This window comes from Excalfactoria chinensis, chromosome 11, assembly GCF_039878825.1.
Source record: "Excalfactoria chinensis isolate bCotChi1 chromosome 11, bCotChi1.hap2, whole genome shotgun sequence".
Taxonomy (NCBI): Eukaryota; Metazoa; Chordata; class Aves; order Galliformes; family Phasianidae; genus Excalfactoria; species Excalfactoria chinensis.
In genome coordinates, this window is record NC_092835.1 from 17577983 (window position 1) to 17596953 (window position 18971).

Genomic DNA, 18971 nt, shown 5'->3' on the forward strand with positions numbered 1-18971 from the left:
CTGTCCTGCTGTACTGATGGCTCTGCAAGGCAGGCAGAGCTCACCCAGGCACATCAGAGCTCCTAAAGAATAGGCTGGGCTATGGGAAGGGCAGGACCAGGGCCTTCTTCACTGCCTGTGCTCCCATAGGGCAGGTGGCTGAGGCCCAGAGGCTCGAGCACAGGCTTGGCAGTAAGAGAAGGAGGTAATTCAGACTTGAAGGAAGAGAAGATGGACCTTCCTGCCCTTGTGATAGAGCCTCACCAGCTCTCCTGGCCTTCCACTGCTCCCCAGAGTAAAGAGGAACAAGCACATACTGCCCAACATACAGAGGTGCCAAATGGAAACGGGGCTATCAGCATTCAGTGCTTTGGGAACTGGACAGCTAGGGCTAATTCTGCTCCCAGCTACAGCCCTTCAAGCTCTAATCCAACCAAACAATTTGCTTTCAGTTTTTACCTCATCTATTGCTCAAATTGAGAGCTTCGCAGCAGAAGGTAGCAGCAGAATGGGAGATCATCCTCTCCTCAGTCCATCAGCTCCCAGACAAGACCCTGCCTGGACCAGCTCTGGCTCCCACCATTGGGCACAGTACTACTTCTGATAACACCTAAAACATGGCTACCCTTTCTGTGCTGAAAAACATGGACTGTATAATGACAGGGTTCTCAAATCACTGTGGTGCCTGTCCCTACTTCCTCGTCTGCAGGACGAGGTGCAGCAAGGAGTTGCTGATGCTGCCAAAACCAACAGTGGAGCGAATCTTGGGAGCCCCAGAGCGAGGATGTGCCACTGGGGCAGGAGTGCAGGCAGTACTCATCAAAAGCAGTCTCCTGTGCCACATCTGAATGCAGACTTGCAGGCACAGAGCCACACTCCGCAGGTCCAGAGCTCAGCAGGAAAGTCAGGGAGCAGCTTGCCACCTCCCGAGCACCTGCAAGGCAGCTGAACCCAGCACTCACAGCTGATGGAGCGTTCCCCCTCTGCTGTTACTGAAAACAGCCCAACCTGCTCCTGCCCCCTGCACAAACCAGCTGAAGCAGCCTCCCACCAGGTATTGCAAAGCCCAGAAACATGGACGACACACACCACTTCCCACAGGCAACCCAGTCACTGTTTTGTTTCTGAGAATGACAACAAATGAGGATGAGCATGGAAAAGAGATCCCATGAATGGCTTCCACTGCTTGCTGTTAGCATACCACCAGACAAATGAAGACACTAAATGCATCAGAGCCCCACGAAAGCCTGAACTCACAAAGTCCTCCTGCTTTTTTTCCTCCTAGCTCTGCCTGGTTACTGGCCGACAGGGCAGCCCTAATCCTCTACGGGTGCAGCTCCAGCAGCAGCATTGGCCTGTGATCGCACACCCTGCCAGCACCGCTGCTTCCTGCCCTTTGAACTGTGATAAAAGAAAACCATAAACTTAAGGGTACGGCCAGTTTTACGTGTCACGTTTTTTCAAAATTCAGGTAAGCCTCTGCAGCAAGGGGTTCAAAGGCGAGGAGAGCTCTAGCTCTGGGATCTGGCTGGCCAAGGTCCACCACAAGGTTCCTCTCTTCCTTCTATTCAAGCCTGCTCCAGTGAGGATCTTCCACTGTGGTGTTAGTCAAGGCTCACAGGCATCAGGGTGGAACAGGAGGCATGTCTCTTCCCGGGGGCTGGAGCACAGGTGACAGAGGGGAACAGGGAACACAGCGGTTGGAGCAGAAGCAAATCAGCATGCACATACCGAGCTAACTAGGGGCACAGACACAGGCCTTCTGCACTTCCCCAGCACTCCTATCTGCAACCTAGAGTCCAGGCCAGGGTGAACTGCATCTACCTACCTGCTCCTGAGAGCTTAAGGAAAGGAAGGAAAGAAAGAAAATAGCTGTGGCAATAGCAAATTAAGGTTCATCAGCTCCTCTGAGCACCAGAAGGAAAGAAACCAGAGCATTTACAACAATCATGGGATTGGAGGTGACAGCGGGGAACAGCACTGAATGATGACTAAAAAAGCCAGCCTGCACCTGCACTACCATACCCAAGGCTGTAATTTGCTGTAGTCTGAGGTGATAACGATGGCAGTAAATGGGTTACACGTAGAAACAGACAGCCCAAGAATAAGCCACCAACTGCTTCGTAGCAACCACCATCACTGCATACTCAGCAGAAGTAGGTACAAAGTGCTGCGTGCCTGCTTGGAAAGGATGCTGGGCTGCGGGCTGTGTGCGCCTTCCGGCCCTGCTGAGGCAGGCAGCGCTGGAAGTTAACTTTGTGAAATACAGAGTGCCTGGATCACATCAGCGTAGGCAAAACCTCCGTCTGTAGTATATGCTGGTGTTAGCAGGGCAAAGGGAAAGGCTGCGGACCAAAGGGAAGAGGTTCAGCGCCAAAGAGTGAGCTGCATTAAGGCGTTTACAAAACAAAGAGTTAAACAAGTTCAAAGCCAGGCTCAAGCTGCTTCTAAGAACTGACTGATTTAAATAAAATGTTAACATTGCTGCTCCCCTGCAGGTTCCTTCATTCTGAACAACTGCCTGCAGATTAACTCCCTGGGCAGGCCGTGCAGCGCTGTCTGGATTCTGTCTCAAAAGAATCCACATTTATGGCTCACAGCATCTCCTGCAGCACCAGGCATGTCCCCAAAGAGGCCACAACTCAACGTCCCACAGCAGGAGTGTTTCTTTTTCTTCCACGTATCTTTATGTTGGGCACCACTGCCCACTCAGGGGAGCATGATGAAGTTTTTCCAACAGTTATCCACTAACGCAATCAGTATGTCAAGGCTTTACGTATCCCGCATACCTTAGAAATAAGCACAAAAAGATAACTTCATCACGTCAGCACTGCTCTTCCTTCCAAGTCGGTGGTAAGCAAATTCAGCTGAGGTCATCTGTGGACCACGATTTCTTGCATCAAAATCTGGCAAGCTCTTGCCTGGCTTTCTCCCATTCAGTCTGTTTGGTTAGGAACCCAGCGCAGAGCCTCATGTCTTGCCTCCACCACTCACATTTCGTTAGCTCTTCACAAAAAGCCTCCAAGTCAAGTACATTTCTTCTGGTTTCTCTTACCTATTATTTTTCAGCATAGACTCAGTGTTGTTGTAATTAGGAAGCCTTGATCCTATTATACCAAGTTAAATTAGGTGTTACGGGATTCTATTTTATTCCCTGCTGTCTTGAAGAGATAGCATGAAGGCAAACAGCTGTGAAAAACAGTTGTTCACACAGACCTAAAGAAATCATCTTTAAAGTGAGCTGGAGTCTTCTAGGCTTTGCCCATGCTTGGCAGATAAGTGATGAAATAGTAATTGCCCAAATTCACAGCGCAGCTTGAGCAATGCTGATATTATCAAGACGCTCACATAAATGATACTAAAGCCTTAAAGAAAAGCAGACTAAAGGAAAACGATTCATCAAAGCACTCTGGGAAGGGCAGGTGCCAGGAGGAGGGAGCACCAGCCAGTGTTGCACCTCAACTGAATGCAGAGTGGTGCAATTTTAAGTGCTGGAGAATGTCACAAAATTAAGGACAAATCTTACTCACTGCTCCAGGAAATAAGGCATTTCTGGTGCAATGCACACACTCGTTTTAATGAGATGACAGATCATTATCAGCAGCTCAACAGGTTTGCTTCTTCCACGGCTCTTAAGCAATGCCATGCCAGCAGCTTGCCGCTCTTTGATATTGTTTTCCAGCAACTCCTCCCTCTCCAGAAGGGCCTCATCTTTTCCAGAGATGAGGTGTTCTCATGTCAGCCTCATCAGTTGGCTGATGACGCATAATAATAATCACTCAACTCCTCCGCAGTGCACGCTTCTTAGAGGTTGATCCTTTCTTAAACTTTAAATTACCCCTTGGCATCCTTTCCTGACTGCAAGGCCAGGTGACACAGGCATGTTGTATATATGGCAGTGTTTGTACCTTTGGAGTTCATGTCTGCCAACTTACAGATGCACTTACTGCTCCTGAAGCCCTAGGCCCCATGTGGAGCACAGGTCCCCCACCTCTGTGCAGGTTACTCAAAGGCAGGCAGGTGGCATTTTATTCTTGGGCCCTTGGGCAGAAGACAGGGTTGTACCAAGGACAGTATTAGCACAGCACACAGTACCGGGAAGTCGTTAATTGCTTGTATGGACCAACGTCGCCGGGCAGAGCGAGGAGACATCTGCATGTGAAAACGTTATACCCAGGAAAAGGGAAGAAAGACACCAAGAAAATTAAAGACAAAGGTAAATAAACCAAAATGAAAAGTGCTCTGAACCAGCAGAGTAAAAGACACTGTTCCCCACGGTTCTGTTACACAATGGCAGTTGCAAAACAAGATCTCCACTTTCATCCACGCACGATTGTGCTGCACGTTACCTACAGACCTGGCAAAGCGTGGGCTGCTCTATGGAAGGACTGCAGCGACTTCGAATCTGAGCAATCTTCCAATGGAACTGTACTGCTGCAACAAGCAACATGGCCTTGTTCATACCATGCATTGACAGCAGGGGACAGAACAACCCCATGGTGCCCCACATGACAGGCTCCTGCTCTAACCAGTTTTCCTCCCTCTTAGATAAAGAAGAAGACAGCTAAATGCTGCCTCAGCTGCATTTAACATTTCTAACACAGCTGCCTGGCACAGAAATCTGCAGCAAGCTCAATAAAGACTCCTGTTTACTCAGACATCCCTTTAACATCCAGCATCCTCCAGGACTCCTTCCACCAGAACCTACTGCAACCACTCACTTTCATTTTGAAAGCAATAAAAGGCAAATGTCAGGATATTAAAGGGATGTAGACACCCTGCTGCCTGGCAGGGCAACGTGAAAATTGCTATTATGGGCCAAAGAATTCATTCAGATTGAGCGAGCAATCGAGTTCACTGATTGACTATGCAGAGCAGCTCCAAAGCAGGCTTTCATTACGAACCTGCCGGCATTTCATTAAGTACTCTGCACAGTACTGTAACAATAAACTGAATCTCTCCAAGCATATTATTCTGCACTCACTTGGAAAAAAATATTTCCGTCATATCTCTGTGAGAGTCAGCACAATAATAAAGGGAAGAAGAGGGCTGTTTGTGTTGTGTGCAAGATACTTCGCATTCATTTGCAGTTGCTAATAGGCAGTCAGCATCACCAGGCATGCCCAGGCCTCTGCCTTCCCTTGTAGCTCACCACTGGGAGAAGCCTGCAGCCAAAGCACTGCTGATGGACTGCTGCTTTATGATGATTTTTTGGAGGAGTGTGCATGGGTGAATAAAAAAGGTGAGAAAGATATGCTTGTGTACAGACACACATCTTTAAAGGAGCACAGGGAGTCTCAGTGCCTGGCGTATCTGTGCTGCTTTACTAAGGAGATCTCTGCTGTGCTCAGCATCTCCTCTGCCCTTACGGGAACATGACACATTCCCCACTTAGCGATGCACAAATTCCATTTAGTTGTTAATGGCAGCAATGCTTGTGCATGGTTACATGGGATTTAAGTTCAAATACTTGGTCATTTCTGAGCAATTCATTTCTGGGGATGAAGTTACAGAACTTCTGATTTGGTTTACCAATTTTTTATTAAATGGAAATATAAGATTCAAGCTTCAGAGCAAGGAGCTAATGAGATTTAGACCCTGGGGTTTTTATGCCTTAAAATCCTCAGTTAAACTGTTCAGCAGTGATCTACAAAGGCTGGGACATCAGCTCCTGAAGAGCCAGAGAACCTTTGCTGAAAGGAGATGGAGGCTTCTTAGAACTATCTCATTTGCAGAACACTTTTGCTAACTCCCTTCTAAGGTTCTTACACTTCTTCCAACCCAGGATGCAAGGACAGAGCTTAGCACGGGGTTGAAGAACAGGCACTTATTTCTCTGGGTTTTGGGGGACATGCCTACACACACACTTTGTTCTCTATATTTTCTCCCCACCCTCACAAAAATCTTGTCACCGTTGCCACACGGACTGGGGAGATGGGTCACATGAAATTGCACCAAGCTGCTTCCATGTTATTTTTAGCCTTGTCTGTCATCTTAGAGAGCCGTGTGTCAGAGACGAGCACACTGCAGAGGACAGAGGTAGCTCTTTAAATAAACTCCCTTGCACAGATCAGGATGAGCTCCTGTATCAGGCAGTGCCGTTTTCTCTTCTCGTCAAAAGAAGTTTGTGTGAAGGAAAAAAAATAACCATGTGGATGCCAAGAGTATCCTGGGGTCTGTATGGAAGCAAAACCTGCAGTGGGGACAGGAGCTCTCCCCGTGGCTGGCAGGTGTAACCACTAACTGGCTTCACATGACACAGGACACTAATCCAGAAGGCTTGGCTGTCACGTTTAGGACTACTGGAAAAATCAGGACTTCTTGCAGCACCAAGAAAAGATGAGAGGTCAAGGCTCTGATTCTCCCTCTTTTCTTGGGACAGAAGCTCCTGAGTTCCAGTGCAGCAGAGTACTGTGGAGCACTTGGCTTTCTCGGGGGTACCTGGAAGTTCTACTTCACTGCAGCAGACACGTGCCCACAAAGCAGGCAGTGACAAACTGCTTGAATGCCCTGAATTCTCAGGCTTTCAGTGAAAGCTTACCATATTTTTGTAAGCCATTCCTCTCCACAGTGAAACACGGGGAGTTTGTTTCAGAGCACACTGCATAATGATTACTTCTACAACATCTGCCCTTCTGCCCGATGTGCTCATGGCACATTAGGCAATCTACTGTTTCAGAACTACCCTACAGTTTCCAACTGCTCTTCTGTACCCCGTGTGCTCTGGTAGGAAACAATCCCACTCTTCCCCAAAGCCTTGCTTGTGAACAGCAGTGATAACAAGGCCTATGTCTAAAGCAGAGATACATGTATTAGAAGATCTTTGGAGAATCATGAAGGGACTTTTTTTGTTGTTTAAAATATTCCAAAGGGGCACATATCCCTGAAAGAAACACCTGTAACAGAAATAACTCAAATATACCCCATAATCCAGGAGAGACTGTCAGTAAGCTTTGCAAATCCCCAGTTCTTTGCAGCTATACACACTGGGAGTGCAGAGAAAAGCAGAGTGGCCTACAATGTACTTAGATGGAGACTAAAGTTTCTCAAGTGTGAGATTTTAACCCCACATAATGCAAAGGGAGGCAAGTGTACTGAAGGAAGCTGCAATGGTCAGTCTTGAGAGATATCAAAATAAGCAAGTCAAATGCTAGAGGATCAGCAAAGAAGTTACTAACAGTATATAAATCCATGCGACATTTTTACAGAGCTGCTTGTAAAAAGATGCTTTCCTAAGAGGAATGAAGCTTCTGTTACCAGCAATACTCATAGCCGTAAGAAAAGAATACGAATCAAAAGCTGAAGTACTGGGAAAGGCTTTTTGGCACAGTACTTACCCTCTCTTTGTAGTAAAAGGAGCTAATGGAGACCTGCTCCTTCTCACTGCGTGTAGGACTCCCGCTGTACAAACGCAGATTGCCTGGAGTCTCTGTACGGATCTTCATTGGAGTAATGAGGCCACTATGGTATGCTGATAAAGCTGATAGGGACCTAGGAACAAGAGAACACACTTTCAGGAGCTTACATCCATCAAAACATCTTGAAGGTTCAAACAAACAACTCCCCTAACCCAAGTTATGAGAATGGTTTTAGGTGTGTTGAGGGAAAGGATCTGGGACCTCTGGGACCAGGCTGTGTGACACAGGCACAGCTAACAGTACTTTCTGAGGGCCAGCGGCTCCAGCACAGGATCTGCCTCTCTGCCCACGTGGCAGTGTAACACCTTAAAAGTAATACATGGGCAGTGTAACACCTTAAAAGTGATGCAGGGAACTCACCGGGGTGTGGGCTCCGTTGGGGACACTGCACGGTGCATCGTCATGGGTCTTGTGAAATACACCAGGTACCCTGCAGAGACAGGACACAGAATAAAGATCCTCCTACGAGGGACAGACTGCCCAGAGGTGAAATTAAGGGGCTAGAGGCCTATCCATTACCCTGAATGCTTCTAGATTGAATTTTCTCAACCCAAATCCACCTCTTTCAAGTGCTTTAAAGAACAGGTTTTGTTGAGTGACTGCCTTAAAAACATCAACACAAGTGGCTCCCAGGTGTTGGAGAAAAGGTAGTAGAAGGAGCTGAGACATACTTTTATGCTTTACCTCTTCACCAGGACTGTCAAGCATTCTGATACTCCAGGTGTAAGTGAGGCCATTAACAGCTGTGCAAAGAACTCACAAGAGCTGCTAAATCTCTTTAAAAGGACAACCCAAGCCTCTGACACTACCTCCAAAGTGTTCTCACAAGCTTTACACCATCTGATAGCATTTCAAGTGTCCTCAGCCACACACCCTAGTGCAAGTTTTGAAACTGAGCAGGCTTTGCTCAGCCTACTCAATGCAGCATCACTGCTTTACTTACGCTAGGAATTCAGTGAAATGTGAATGAAAAGAGGCTTTCAAAACATGCTCAAATTGAGAGTGGTCAGTAACAAGAATAATGTTTAATTAAGGGGTAAATTCAACCCAAAATTACAGGAATTTTGTGAAGACCCAAGAGCCAGAGCACATCCAGCAATTTGATGTGGGAACTATGGAAGGGTAAAAGCTACTCCCAGTCTTCCAGAAAAAAAAGAGATGCATCATTGCTTTGGCATGCCTTGTTCCAGTGGCCATCTCTTTAATCAGTCCTGGATTTCCAGATCTGTATCCTAAAATCCCACCCGCAACACTAACTGCAAGCAGTCGCTAACGAGGCCCATTATCTGTAAATTTATCACAGCATAGCTGCATTAGAAGCATTTAATACTCCTTGTATGGCAGCAACCAAAGCCTTGTCTTGTTCAGATGCAATTGTTCCCTCAAGATGTTAAAAGTACCCTTTTCCTGATGGCTGTCATTGTATCAGCTATGAGGCTAACCTGCACCACAGAACCGGGCTCCAGAGGTCCGTGGAAATGGGATGTTAGAGTCCTGGTAGGAGCCATAAGCATTGGAGACCCGGGCAAAGGTAGGTAGGGGGGTCGTCACGGAGTTGGACAGAGCATAGGGGTTGCTGGACGTGCTGTCCTCTTGGTTCTGAAACAGAAGTTAGCCAAGGTCATGCTCCTGCTGCCACAGGGAGGAAACCCAGCTGGAGCACTGGGAATCCTTGTGCCAAGCAGATGTCACTCCTTTGAGTCAAAGCGGATCAAGAACAGAGCACGGCTACCACTCTGGCTCTGAAAGCATTTGCAAGCATGTGTAGCTTTGAGCCATGTGCTCCTCTGCACTGCTGTTTGTCTGGAGAGCTCTCCCCCACCACAGCTGTGTTGAAATACAGAGCTCAACTAGGGTGGAAACAGTGGTCTCGAGGGAAAATGATATAGAAAACCTGACCTTCAGATGTGACTCCCAACAACAAAACACAAAGCTGAGAAAAACCCGGTAGCTCAATGATGCCAGTAAGACAAAGCCTCCTTAAAGATGACTATCTTGACACCCCGCGCAAACGTGGGGTTATCAAATGCAAGTTGGGCATCTTGAAGTGAGGAAGGCAGGTTGTGTGAGCCAGGAACGAAAGTCTGGGAGATCCCAGGTCTGCCCAGAAAAATTTTGGCAGAAATTTGCATTCAATTGGAAAAGATACAGCTCAGGTCTAAAGGAATCCTATGAAGGCACAGCACTTGGCTCAAGCTTTCCACACAAGGGTGAAAGCTCTCACAACAGCACTGCTGAAACCGAATAGAAATAAGCTTCCAATGTAGAGAAAATGTTAAAAATTAAACCAAAAACCACCAGCACCAAAAAAGATCCTTTATTCATGATGAACAAACAAAACCCCATGAAAAAGAAACCTGAGGAGACTCTCATCTTTTTCTGAATGCTAAAAACACACATTCCATTACACTGCACCCACTCACAGACCTATTACCTGACACCAGGATGCTGAGTAGGTATCACAGATCTCTCAGCTAAGGGCAGAGTGGGACTTGCATTTATTTGCGGTACCAACCCTACATAATCTTCACACAAGGCTTTAGAAAAAACAGACTTTCACAGCTTTGTTCAAAAGAAGAAAACAAAGGCCCTCTGGTTGGCAGGATCTTTGAACAGAACCAAGAAGGAAAGTAAAGACATCTGCCACTGCCTTTCAGACAAGAATGAATTCATCACTTCCCTGAAGTCTTTTATTTTCTACAGCTGCTACCCATGCCCTGCAGGTCAGTGAGATCTGCTCAGAGCTGGAAAGCTACCATGCATCACTGTGATGCTGCAACCAACAGTAACCCCTGCTAACCTAAGTATCAGTGAGCACGCCTACAACAGCAAACCTTCAGGGCCTGATCATCCAACTCAGTTTTCTTCAGCATTAACCACAAGCACTTACACAAATCTATCAGCTAGTCACAGGGGTCTATTTACGTGTCTAATGAGGCCAGACTCGGTGCAGAGTCAGAACTATGGGATGTCGGAGAAGACAACAAAGTAGGGCAGAAAGCCCTTGGAATTCTCCATACCACGACAGACTCCAGCCAGGAGACGAGCTGACGCAGGCAGGGCTCCAGGCAGCTCTGGTTCCGTTTCACTTTCTGCAGAGAAGTGTCTTTCAGTATCTGGAATACATGCAAGATGCAGCTTGAGTCATGGTTACATCCACACCTTCCCACATCCTTTTTTGTCTGCAGAGCAGCAAAGTCGCCAGGCTCATGAGATTGCAGGGCCAGAGACATCCCAGAACACCCACTGGAGCCACATCTGCCCACTGATGTGCTGTCTGCTTCAAGGAAAGAATGACTGAGCTTTGACCGGTGCACCGAGGGTTCACCTAGGTTCAGCACACTCTGACCCAGGATTTGGGCTTCTGTACTACTGTAGCCCATGACATTCCATACCAGTTTGTCAAACTGGATTCACCTTTTTCAAGAAGGAACCCAAACAGACCCATGTGCCTGATGGACAAACTTAGGCCTAAGCCTGAGGCTACTTTGCTCCAAGGCAGCCATTTCAGCTTTAACACATAATACCTTGAGACTCAGGAGGACCAAAGCATTGAAGACTAAGGAATTCATACACTTTGAAATCTCTGGTTCTTGTCTCCCTCCCTTAAAGAGCAACTTCTCAGCATTCCCTTCCATTCAAACACAAACCATTCCCAATGGTCTGTAAATTAAATAATAAGTGAAAAAAAATAAAAAATCTCCAAGGAAGACACAAATTATCTGTGATCCTCCACTCTGCTCTGAGCAGAACACAAGATGATGCAGGGAAAATGAGCCTAAAGCCAGCAATGCTTTATGTCACTACCTCTATCTGCTTTACACTAGGAAATGAGCTAGCACTTAATCCTTCCTTTGTGGTCCAAAGGTAAAATAAGCCTGCTTTCCTAGTGCTCTTACAGGAATGGCAAGGGAGTGCAGCCCTTGCTGCTAGAGAAGGGATTCCAACAGCAATAGGACTTCCTGCATCAATTCATCAAACACTCGATCTAGAATTAGTGGGCTCTCCGCAAAAAACTTAAAACAGTTCGTAGAGTCGAGCAGGAAGCAACATGCCAGCTCAGAAATACTGCCTTTCTGCAAATGGATGCTTTGCTGGTCATTTTGTCCATTATGAGGCTTGGGGCAGATGTTGTAGAAAGATGTTAGGGATCCTCAGGCAATACACATGACACTCACACCAAGTTGCAGGGAAAAACAAGTTCAGAAAGCATCAGTGGGGAAAAGGAAGTACTGGGCTGCAAGGCCAACAAAGACCACATCCAAAGGCCTCCAAAATACATTAGTCCAAACAGCAGTCTGTGGTATATCTTCAGTAAGGTCTGACTGTGTCAGAAGTCTAGACACCAGGTGTTGAGCACGTGTCTAGTTGTAGGACCACGTACCTTCAGCAGCTTGGCCTTCATGGAGGCAGTGATGGAGGTAGGGTTGATGAACTGGAAGGATGGTGCAGCATTATTGGGATACTGGACAGGGAACATCACCAGCATCCTGACTCGGTGGTTGCCGCAGTGCACTGACACTGTGCAGCTACGATTCACAGCATCCATCTGTGTGAGGAAAAGCAATTGAATTCAGATCTCCAAGGACCTTTAAACTTGCAGTGGCTTCAATTCATGCTGAGGGGCTGATTCCCCTGCACACCCATAAGACGAAGTCGTGCTGTTGTCAAGGGCAATGAACACAGAGACAGCAAAAAAAAACCCAGGGAACAGCTTTCACCAGCAGACTGCCAAGTCCAGCAGCATCTGGAAACTACAGCCAGCATGGGCTGCAGCAGGAATTGGGCAGTTCCCAACAGCTGCTGCACCCACCCCCCTGCCCTTGGCCACAGAGCACTTAAGGCTTGTTGCAGCAGTAAAAGGCACCATCTAAGATCATACAGGACTCTCAGGAAGGTATCTGAGAATGTGAAACCACAGTGGCAGGGAAAGATGACAGGCAACAGCCCCAAGCCTGCCATTCCAGCACTGCACTGGGCCTCCAGTCAGTTTCCATGCACAGAAGAGGCTCTGCTGTGTGAGGGAGATGCCAAAACTGAAGGCTGGAGTGTGGGACAGTGAGGGCTGGCTGATCTGAGTTCAGAAATGGTTGAAATGAGATCAGCTGCACACACTGGAACTAGGCACTTCACAGTTTTGGCAGAAGAAAAACACAGTCCAGCCTCCTTGGGGCCAGTGCCAGCATAGTTACTATGCTGAAATATCTCCCTCACTCCCAGCATTTGCGATTATCCTCTTTTCTACTACCCGTGGCCAAAAGGATCTCTACAGCTCAAAATAAACCTCGCTTACGGGCAGCAGTCACTGCAGCAGGAGATGTCCCTTCAGAAGGCCCTGATGAGCCAGACTGCCCATATCCCCTTCTAGCCAAGTAGAGAAAGGAAACTACCTCCACATTGACATTTCGGATCTGCACGTTGATCAGTGAGAACTCCTGCTGCAGTGTTTGAGGCAGCCCCAGTTGGTCCGTTTTCTTTCCCACCAGGAGGTCATTCAGGAAGTCTTCTTTTAAGGCTGACAGAAAAGATGCGGTACAGGCTAAGGCAAGTTAGAGTAGAGGTTTGGCATGCAATGCCACGAGGCAGTCAGGAGAACAGGCTGCTTTTTGATATATGAAAGCACAAGTTCTACCTGGCAAAGCCCTGTAAGCTGGAGGCTATTGTTTAAAGGAAGACTTCAGAGCCTTGTTCACAAAACAAACAATCTGTCTGCACAATGGTTTCCCAAGGAGGTTACAGAAGCCACCTGTACTCTATACAGCCCTAAAACGGTCTGGTCTCTACTCACTCGAGACCACCTTCTCATCCCTACACAGTACTGCCAGACATGAACAGATGAACTGGAGTCTCTTGGTCCAGCAGGAAAGAACTACTGCCAAAACAGTCTCCAGGAGGAGCTCTGGTCTTTGGGATTCACACTCCACTGCTCTTGGCTTTCAGGGAATGCATCCAAAGCAATCTGATGAATAAGGCTTTGGGAGGGAGGAGAGGGTATTTCTGGCCTTAGGAGAGGTTTAATTAATTTGAAGCAGCAGCATCCATTTAATGTTGAAAAGCATTCTAGTGAACAGTCCTTAAAGACCCATTTAAGCGCTGGATCTAGCTGTCCTCTTCCACTATCAATGTTTTTCAGTAGGACAATAACCCCCCAAACACGGAATGTATTTAAAGAGCCAGGCAAGTGCTGCTGAGTACAAGGTTAGTTATGGTTAAGAGCCATATATGGCCAATTTGACTGAGTTTCAAAAGTATTGGTCACTGCCTGCTGTGCCTGGCTGGCTCTTGCCTTGACCTTTGCTACATGCCTCCATTAGGACAGGTGAAGCTCCTATTCAAAGGGGTTTTGTTGTGGCAACCCTTCCTAAGAAGGCCAAACATGTCCTTGGAAACATCATCAAAAGATACAAGGGATGTCCCATTTACTCAGCAGTCATTCTCACCTTGATCTCACACAGACTATTCTTAGTGAGAAAACAAAGAAAAAGAAATGCAAAAAGCTATCCTTGTACAGGGGTTTGCCTGAAAGTCACTGCCTTTGCTGCTGGGACAAATATCCAGCTTTACTGCTGCCCAGCTGGTTGCTGAATGTGGATAGGTAGGATGCTTAGCTACTCATTCCTACTTGTGATTTTACTATAGTGCTTACATACACTTCACAACAGGGAGTTGAAAAAATGATTAAAGGAAGATCCGTGGCTTTCAGGGAAGATAATTATTTCTAGCTCAGACACCACCATAGCTTAACTAAAAAGCCACCTCTGAGGTTCCTAAAATGGGCACTGCCTTCCCTTCGTCTTCTCCCCTTCTTCCCTTCCAATTAGCTTCTAATCTCCAAAAGCCCACGTATCTCTCCAGATTCCTAATGATCTTTTATAGGCAACAGCCAGTGAGAAGAGCTGTACACTGAAGACACAGCTGGTGTGCTTTCCAGTTTATCGGTAGAGCACCGTTCCCTTCAAAGAGCCCCCAAAGTGCTTTATTAATCTAACATGAAGACTTTGCAGTGGAAATTAAGCCACTTCCAGGGTGGCTCACATCAACAGTCCACAATTGCTTGTGGACTAGAAAGAACTGAAATTCCTACCTAGAGACTTGCTTGTGCATCGATTGTGAAGTCATGCTATTTGCAGCAACATCTACCCTGCTACAGAAAAGTCATTTTAATTCCCTTTGAAACAAAGGAAGCCTTACCAGGCCTGAACCAAAACCAGACCCACAGAGAAACCACACCATGAATGTGACCTCGTCAGGGACAGTGAAAGACCCTCTCCCTTGGAAAGATTAAGTAGCCAGAATGACAACCCTTCTCTTAAGGCTCCCAGCTAGAGCAAGAGAGGCTATGCTTCTTCATACGGGATTGCTCATGGTGAGCACAGATAGCCAGAACTCTTGGAATCATATTATAAAATCCTCATGTAGACAGGGGTGCTGGCAGCCTCCAGAAACTTGTTCTGTGTCCATCCAGGGAAGTTACAAAGGAACTTCACTGGGCAGGAATCTTCAGTGTCAGGAAGAGCTTCCCTACGGGACCTCAGAGTTGTCTCTATGATTCAGAGGACAATCATTAGACCATTTTCCTCACCTTCTCTACACTCGATCTGGGTTTGCTGGCAACCCAAAAAGAGAATCAAATTGCTTTCCTATAAACCTGCCACATGGGGATCCATTGTAGCAGCCTGCTTTGGTACAGAAAGGAACTGTGAATTTAAACCCAATCTGACAGAGAGGAGCACCAAATATTCTTCCTCTTCTTCCTTTAGAAACAGAAACCTCTTTAGATGGCTTTTTCATGTGCACATCACTACCTTGGGTCTCAGCTGCTGCAGCCTCTTCTGTTTTACTCTAATCTCTTCAAACACTATTACCCAAAATGTTTAATCTGGCCAGAGCCTTAACCACACAAATCCTGCTCCACATTCCTGCCTTTGTTTGCCTTCTCTTCCATAAAGCCAAATCAGTGATCACTGAGAAGCTCTGTATAACTGTCCAGCACTCACACGGTAGAGTTAACAGCCCTCTCCTGCTGCTAGCCTTCAATCACCTGTTCTCAGCATGTGGGAAGAAGACAGCAGCTCTCTCCATAATACTTTGGAAGATGGAATAGGTCAATGTCCTTCTCAGGTTGGTTCACACAGTGACTCTAGCAGAAGGATTTAGGCAAGCAGTTTGTGTCACAGCACTTTATCCTTTTCCATGGATCTCATTCATCTCTCAGTTTAAACTGAAACACATTCTTAAGAATCAGAACTGATTTTCTCATTACCTTATTTCTGGCAGGAAGCCACAAAGATGACCTAAAGGCAGTGCTATTAAGTGCTATTAGTGACAAGGAAGAGATTTGTTTTACAACTAAAATGACATCACTGTGCTAGAGGAGAAAAAAATTGGTGCTATTTTCTTAGGTTGTGATTCACCTTCTTCCTAAAAGAAAGAGATCTGGGGCTTGATTTCCCCAACTCATCACTTGCCTCACCTTCCTCATCCCCATGTCCAGAGCTATGCTGGGGCTCAGAGTCCTGGGGTTGAAGGGTCTTGTCTGGCTCAGGCAGAAGAGAAATCCCATCGATGAGGTCATCAACTCCATCCAGGATATCATTAGCACACAGCTGAAAAGAACAAGCATACCAATTAGGCTGCACAACAGAAAACAAAGAAAAGCCAGCACTAAACAACTAATTTCTGGATTTGCAAGGTGAGTCTGTGCTCCCTACAGTCACAGACCTTGGCACTGTTTCTTTGACAAGACAGGCTGTTTTTCCTCTTTCCAACATTGTCCCCTTTCTCACTTCTGAGTGCCTTGCTTGCACACAAAGTCATTTAATTGATATAACCAGTCTAAGTAACGAAGGTTTCACTTTAAACTAAAACCAATATGCCCTTAACACTTTAATTAAATGTGCTCACATGTCATAAGTCCCTCAATTTTTAGATCAGATGTGACAGCAGCATGCTTTCTGCTTTTGATATTCAGACTTCAGAATTTAGAGGCCCAGGTAAATATTACAGGCCGTAGTGCTTTAAATCCTGTACCAAAAAAGAGACCATGAAAACATAAAACACAAATTTAGCGCACAAAAACAGGAGATGAAGAGAAGAACCACAAGGAGAAGAAAGAATAAGGTTATGACGTAGCAAATTGCATACTGGTCAACAGCAACATGCCATTGGGTGTAGCCTGATAAAGACCAAAAAGAAGAGAGGAGCAGGAGCCAGCAGAGGATGAGTGAAGTCTCTGATACAGACGAACAATTGGTTTAAAGGCAGGACAGAAATAAACTATTCACAGCTATATCAGGTTGGCATAGATGGTCACTTTTCACAGAGAAGGTTTGTTACAGACCTGCAGGACTCCTGCAGGATCTGTGCTGGGACACACGCTTCTCAACATATTCATAACAAACCTAGAATAGGAGGTGAATAGTGACATGACCACGTTTGCTGATGTCACCAGGTTATTCAGGGTAGTAACATTGCAGCCGACTACCAACAGTCACAGAAGAATCTTGCAGGAAAGATGAACTTCGGTTCAAATAAATATAAAGCATATAGGCAAAAAATGACAAGATCAAGCTGACTGAAGGAGCAAGACGGAGAGAACAGACTAAGCTGATGTTTTCATGGAATTATGCACAACATTTTAAAAGCAAATGAAGTATTGGGAAATCTTCGCTAAGAACAACATTCTGATCCCCATCCCAAAAAATTAGTAGTAGAGCTGAAAAAGGGCCATGAATTAAAAAGGATGACCAAAATTCTCATACGGAGGATGAAGAAAATCAGGATGCTTTGACTAGACAAAGGAGGCAGCTGAGATCAACAGCCAATAGGTCTGGATGACAGAAATCTACAGACAAGATGGTGTAGCGTTGGTTGCTCATTTCATCTTCAGTGTTAAGAGAAAGTACATATCAGGAAAAAAACCAAAAACAAAACAACTAGTAGGTAGCAAAATCAATGAAAGGACGTTGAGTAGGTAGCAAAATCAACGAAGGAGCTGTTTTCCCATACAGAATGCAGAAAAATCATGCAACTCCTTGCTCACAGCATGTTTAGGATGACAAACATAGGCGAGTCCGGGTCAAAACAAATCTATAAAAGCAAAGCCTATAGAGCTACACCAAATACAAAGATGCCAGGCTTGGTAGGCCTCTAAGCTGTAAACTACAGGAGGATGGAAGCGCATTTGAGAGAAATGTCACTCCATACTTGCTTCATTCTTACCCTCTTCCAAGACACCCACAGCTGAAGATGAGACAAGCAGGACAATGTGGCTAAACCTGCCCATACTGCCCTCTGCTCTGGCCCAGCAGAGCTGACCTAGCTTGCTTTAGCACTTTGTAACTGCTACCAGAGAGCAGATCACTGGAATTCCTCCTGCCTGCACCAGGCCAAAAGTCAATGGAAACACGAGATGAAGCAGAGGGTGCAATTCCTGCATTTACCTGATACCTAGAATGCCAAGAATAGTCTGGCAGCTGCAGAGGTAGCATCATCAGAGGCAGTCAGGCAGTAACTGATCTCCACCTTCAACAAAGCCTTGCATGCTTACTGCTACATGACAAAGTGCCTTTGCACAGACACAGAGAGGCCCCAGGAACAGGCCTCCCTGGGGATGTTTCTCATCACATCTGGGTTGGAGCTGAAGGAAGAACTGAAGTAGCAGCTTGTTGCTCTGTATGGGCAGCTCTAAGATACCAGAAGAATGACTGGGAGCGCAAGGGAAGGGAGGTGAATCCAGCATGTAAGAACACTGCCTACAGTTTAGGAGTACTTACGTACCCTCTGCAGCTGAGAGTCAATCCGCCACATCCGCAGAGTCTGATCACGGGACCACGTAACCAGCTGGTAGTCTTTAGAACCTAAAAAGGACAGAAACTTATAGACCCAACTGAAAACTGAGACTGCATCTCAGCGCTGCTTTTAGCGCAAACAGAAGCAAGCAAGCTGGCAGGGAAGCCATGTGGATAAGGCACTATGCTGAAAGGCAGAACTCATGAATCCTATGATTCCTACCTGCTTTGAACTGCCAGGCCTTCACCCCTCCCCCTGCACAACAGTTACCATGCCTCTAAATAGGGTATGATTTACAGATGAAAGATGCAAAATAAATATAATCAATGTGATACAGGTTTTCAAACAAGGAGTGACCAAAATTGCCCATAAAGTTTATTTAAGCAGAAGAAGTGATGCAGTTGAGAAATAGATTCATTTTTACATTACTGTGAAGTTGAAACAGGTGATGAACTGAAAGACATTTTAAGATGCAAACAATTCTACACTACGGTAGCTGGCCCTAGGCATCCTTTTCCTTCTGAAAGAGCTGCTGATGCCAAGACAAGTTCAGGTTGTAACCGAATACATCTACACACACACTATCAAGCAGCAGATAAAGGTACCAGGCTATTTATGTCCACTTGTAGGCCTTGTGATACAGCTTAAATTTCCTTTGTTAAACAGCTGTTGCTGTTTAGGAATTTGCTGCTGCACAACTGCTTTTGACGCCCCTCTGCTGAGGCACAGTGGCTGTCTAAATTTAGCACTGCAGATTTTGTGCAAGGAGATTTGTGCTATCTT

At 46.1% G+C, this 18971-nt stretch overlaps 1 protein-coding gene across 3 annotated transcripts in view; it reads right to left on the bottom strand.

The window, feature by feature from the left end:
* Positions 1–18971, bottom strand: part of WDR59 (WD repeat domain 59) — a 48363-nt gene that overhangs the window by 10335 nt on the left and 19057 nt on the right. For 2 of the 3 annotated variants that reach the window (XM_072346663.1, XM_072346665.1), the window contains exons 11-19: positions 18177–18256; positions 15871–16003; positions 12788–12912; positions 11782–11946; positions 10418–10513; positions 8840–8996; positions 7758–7827; positions 7317–7470; positions 4075–4131 (exon numbers count right to left, since the gene is read on the bottom strand). In XM_072346663.1, coding sequence (XP_072202764.1) covers positions 4075–4131; positions 7317–7470; positions 7758–7827; positions 8840–8996; positions 10418–10513; positions 11782–11946; positions 12788–12912; positions 15871–16003; positions 18177–18256 — 1037 coding nt within the window. The remainder of the gene's footprint in view (positions 1–4074; positions 4132–7316; positions 7471–7757; positions 7828–8839; positions 8997–10417; positions 10514–11781; positions 11947–12787; positions 12913–15870; positions 16004–18176; positions 18257–18971) is intronic. The other variant, XM_072346664.1, reaches the window with a different exon arrangement.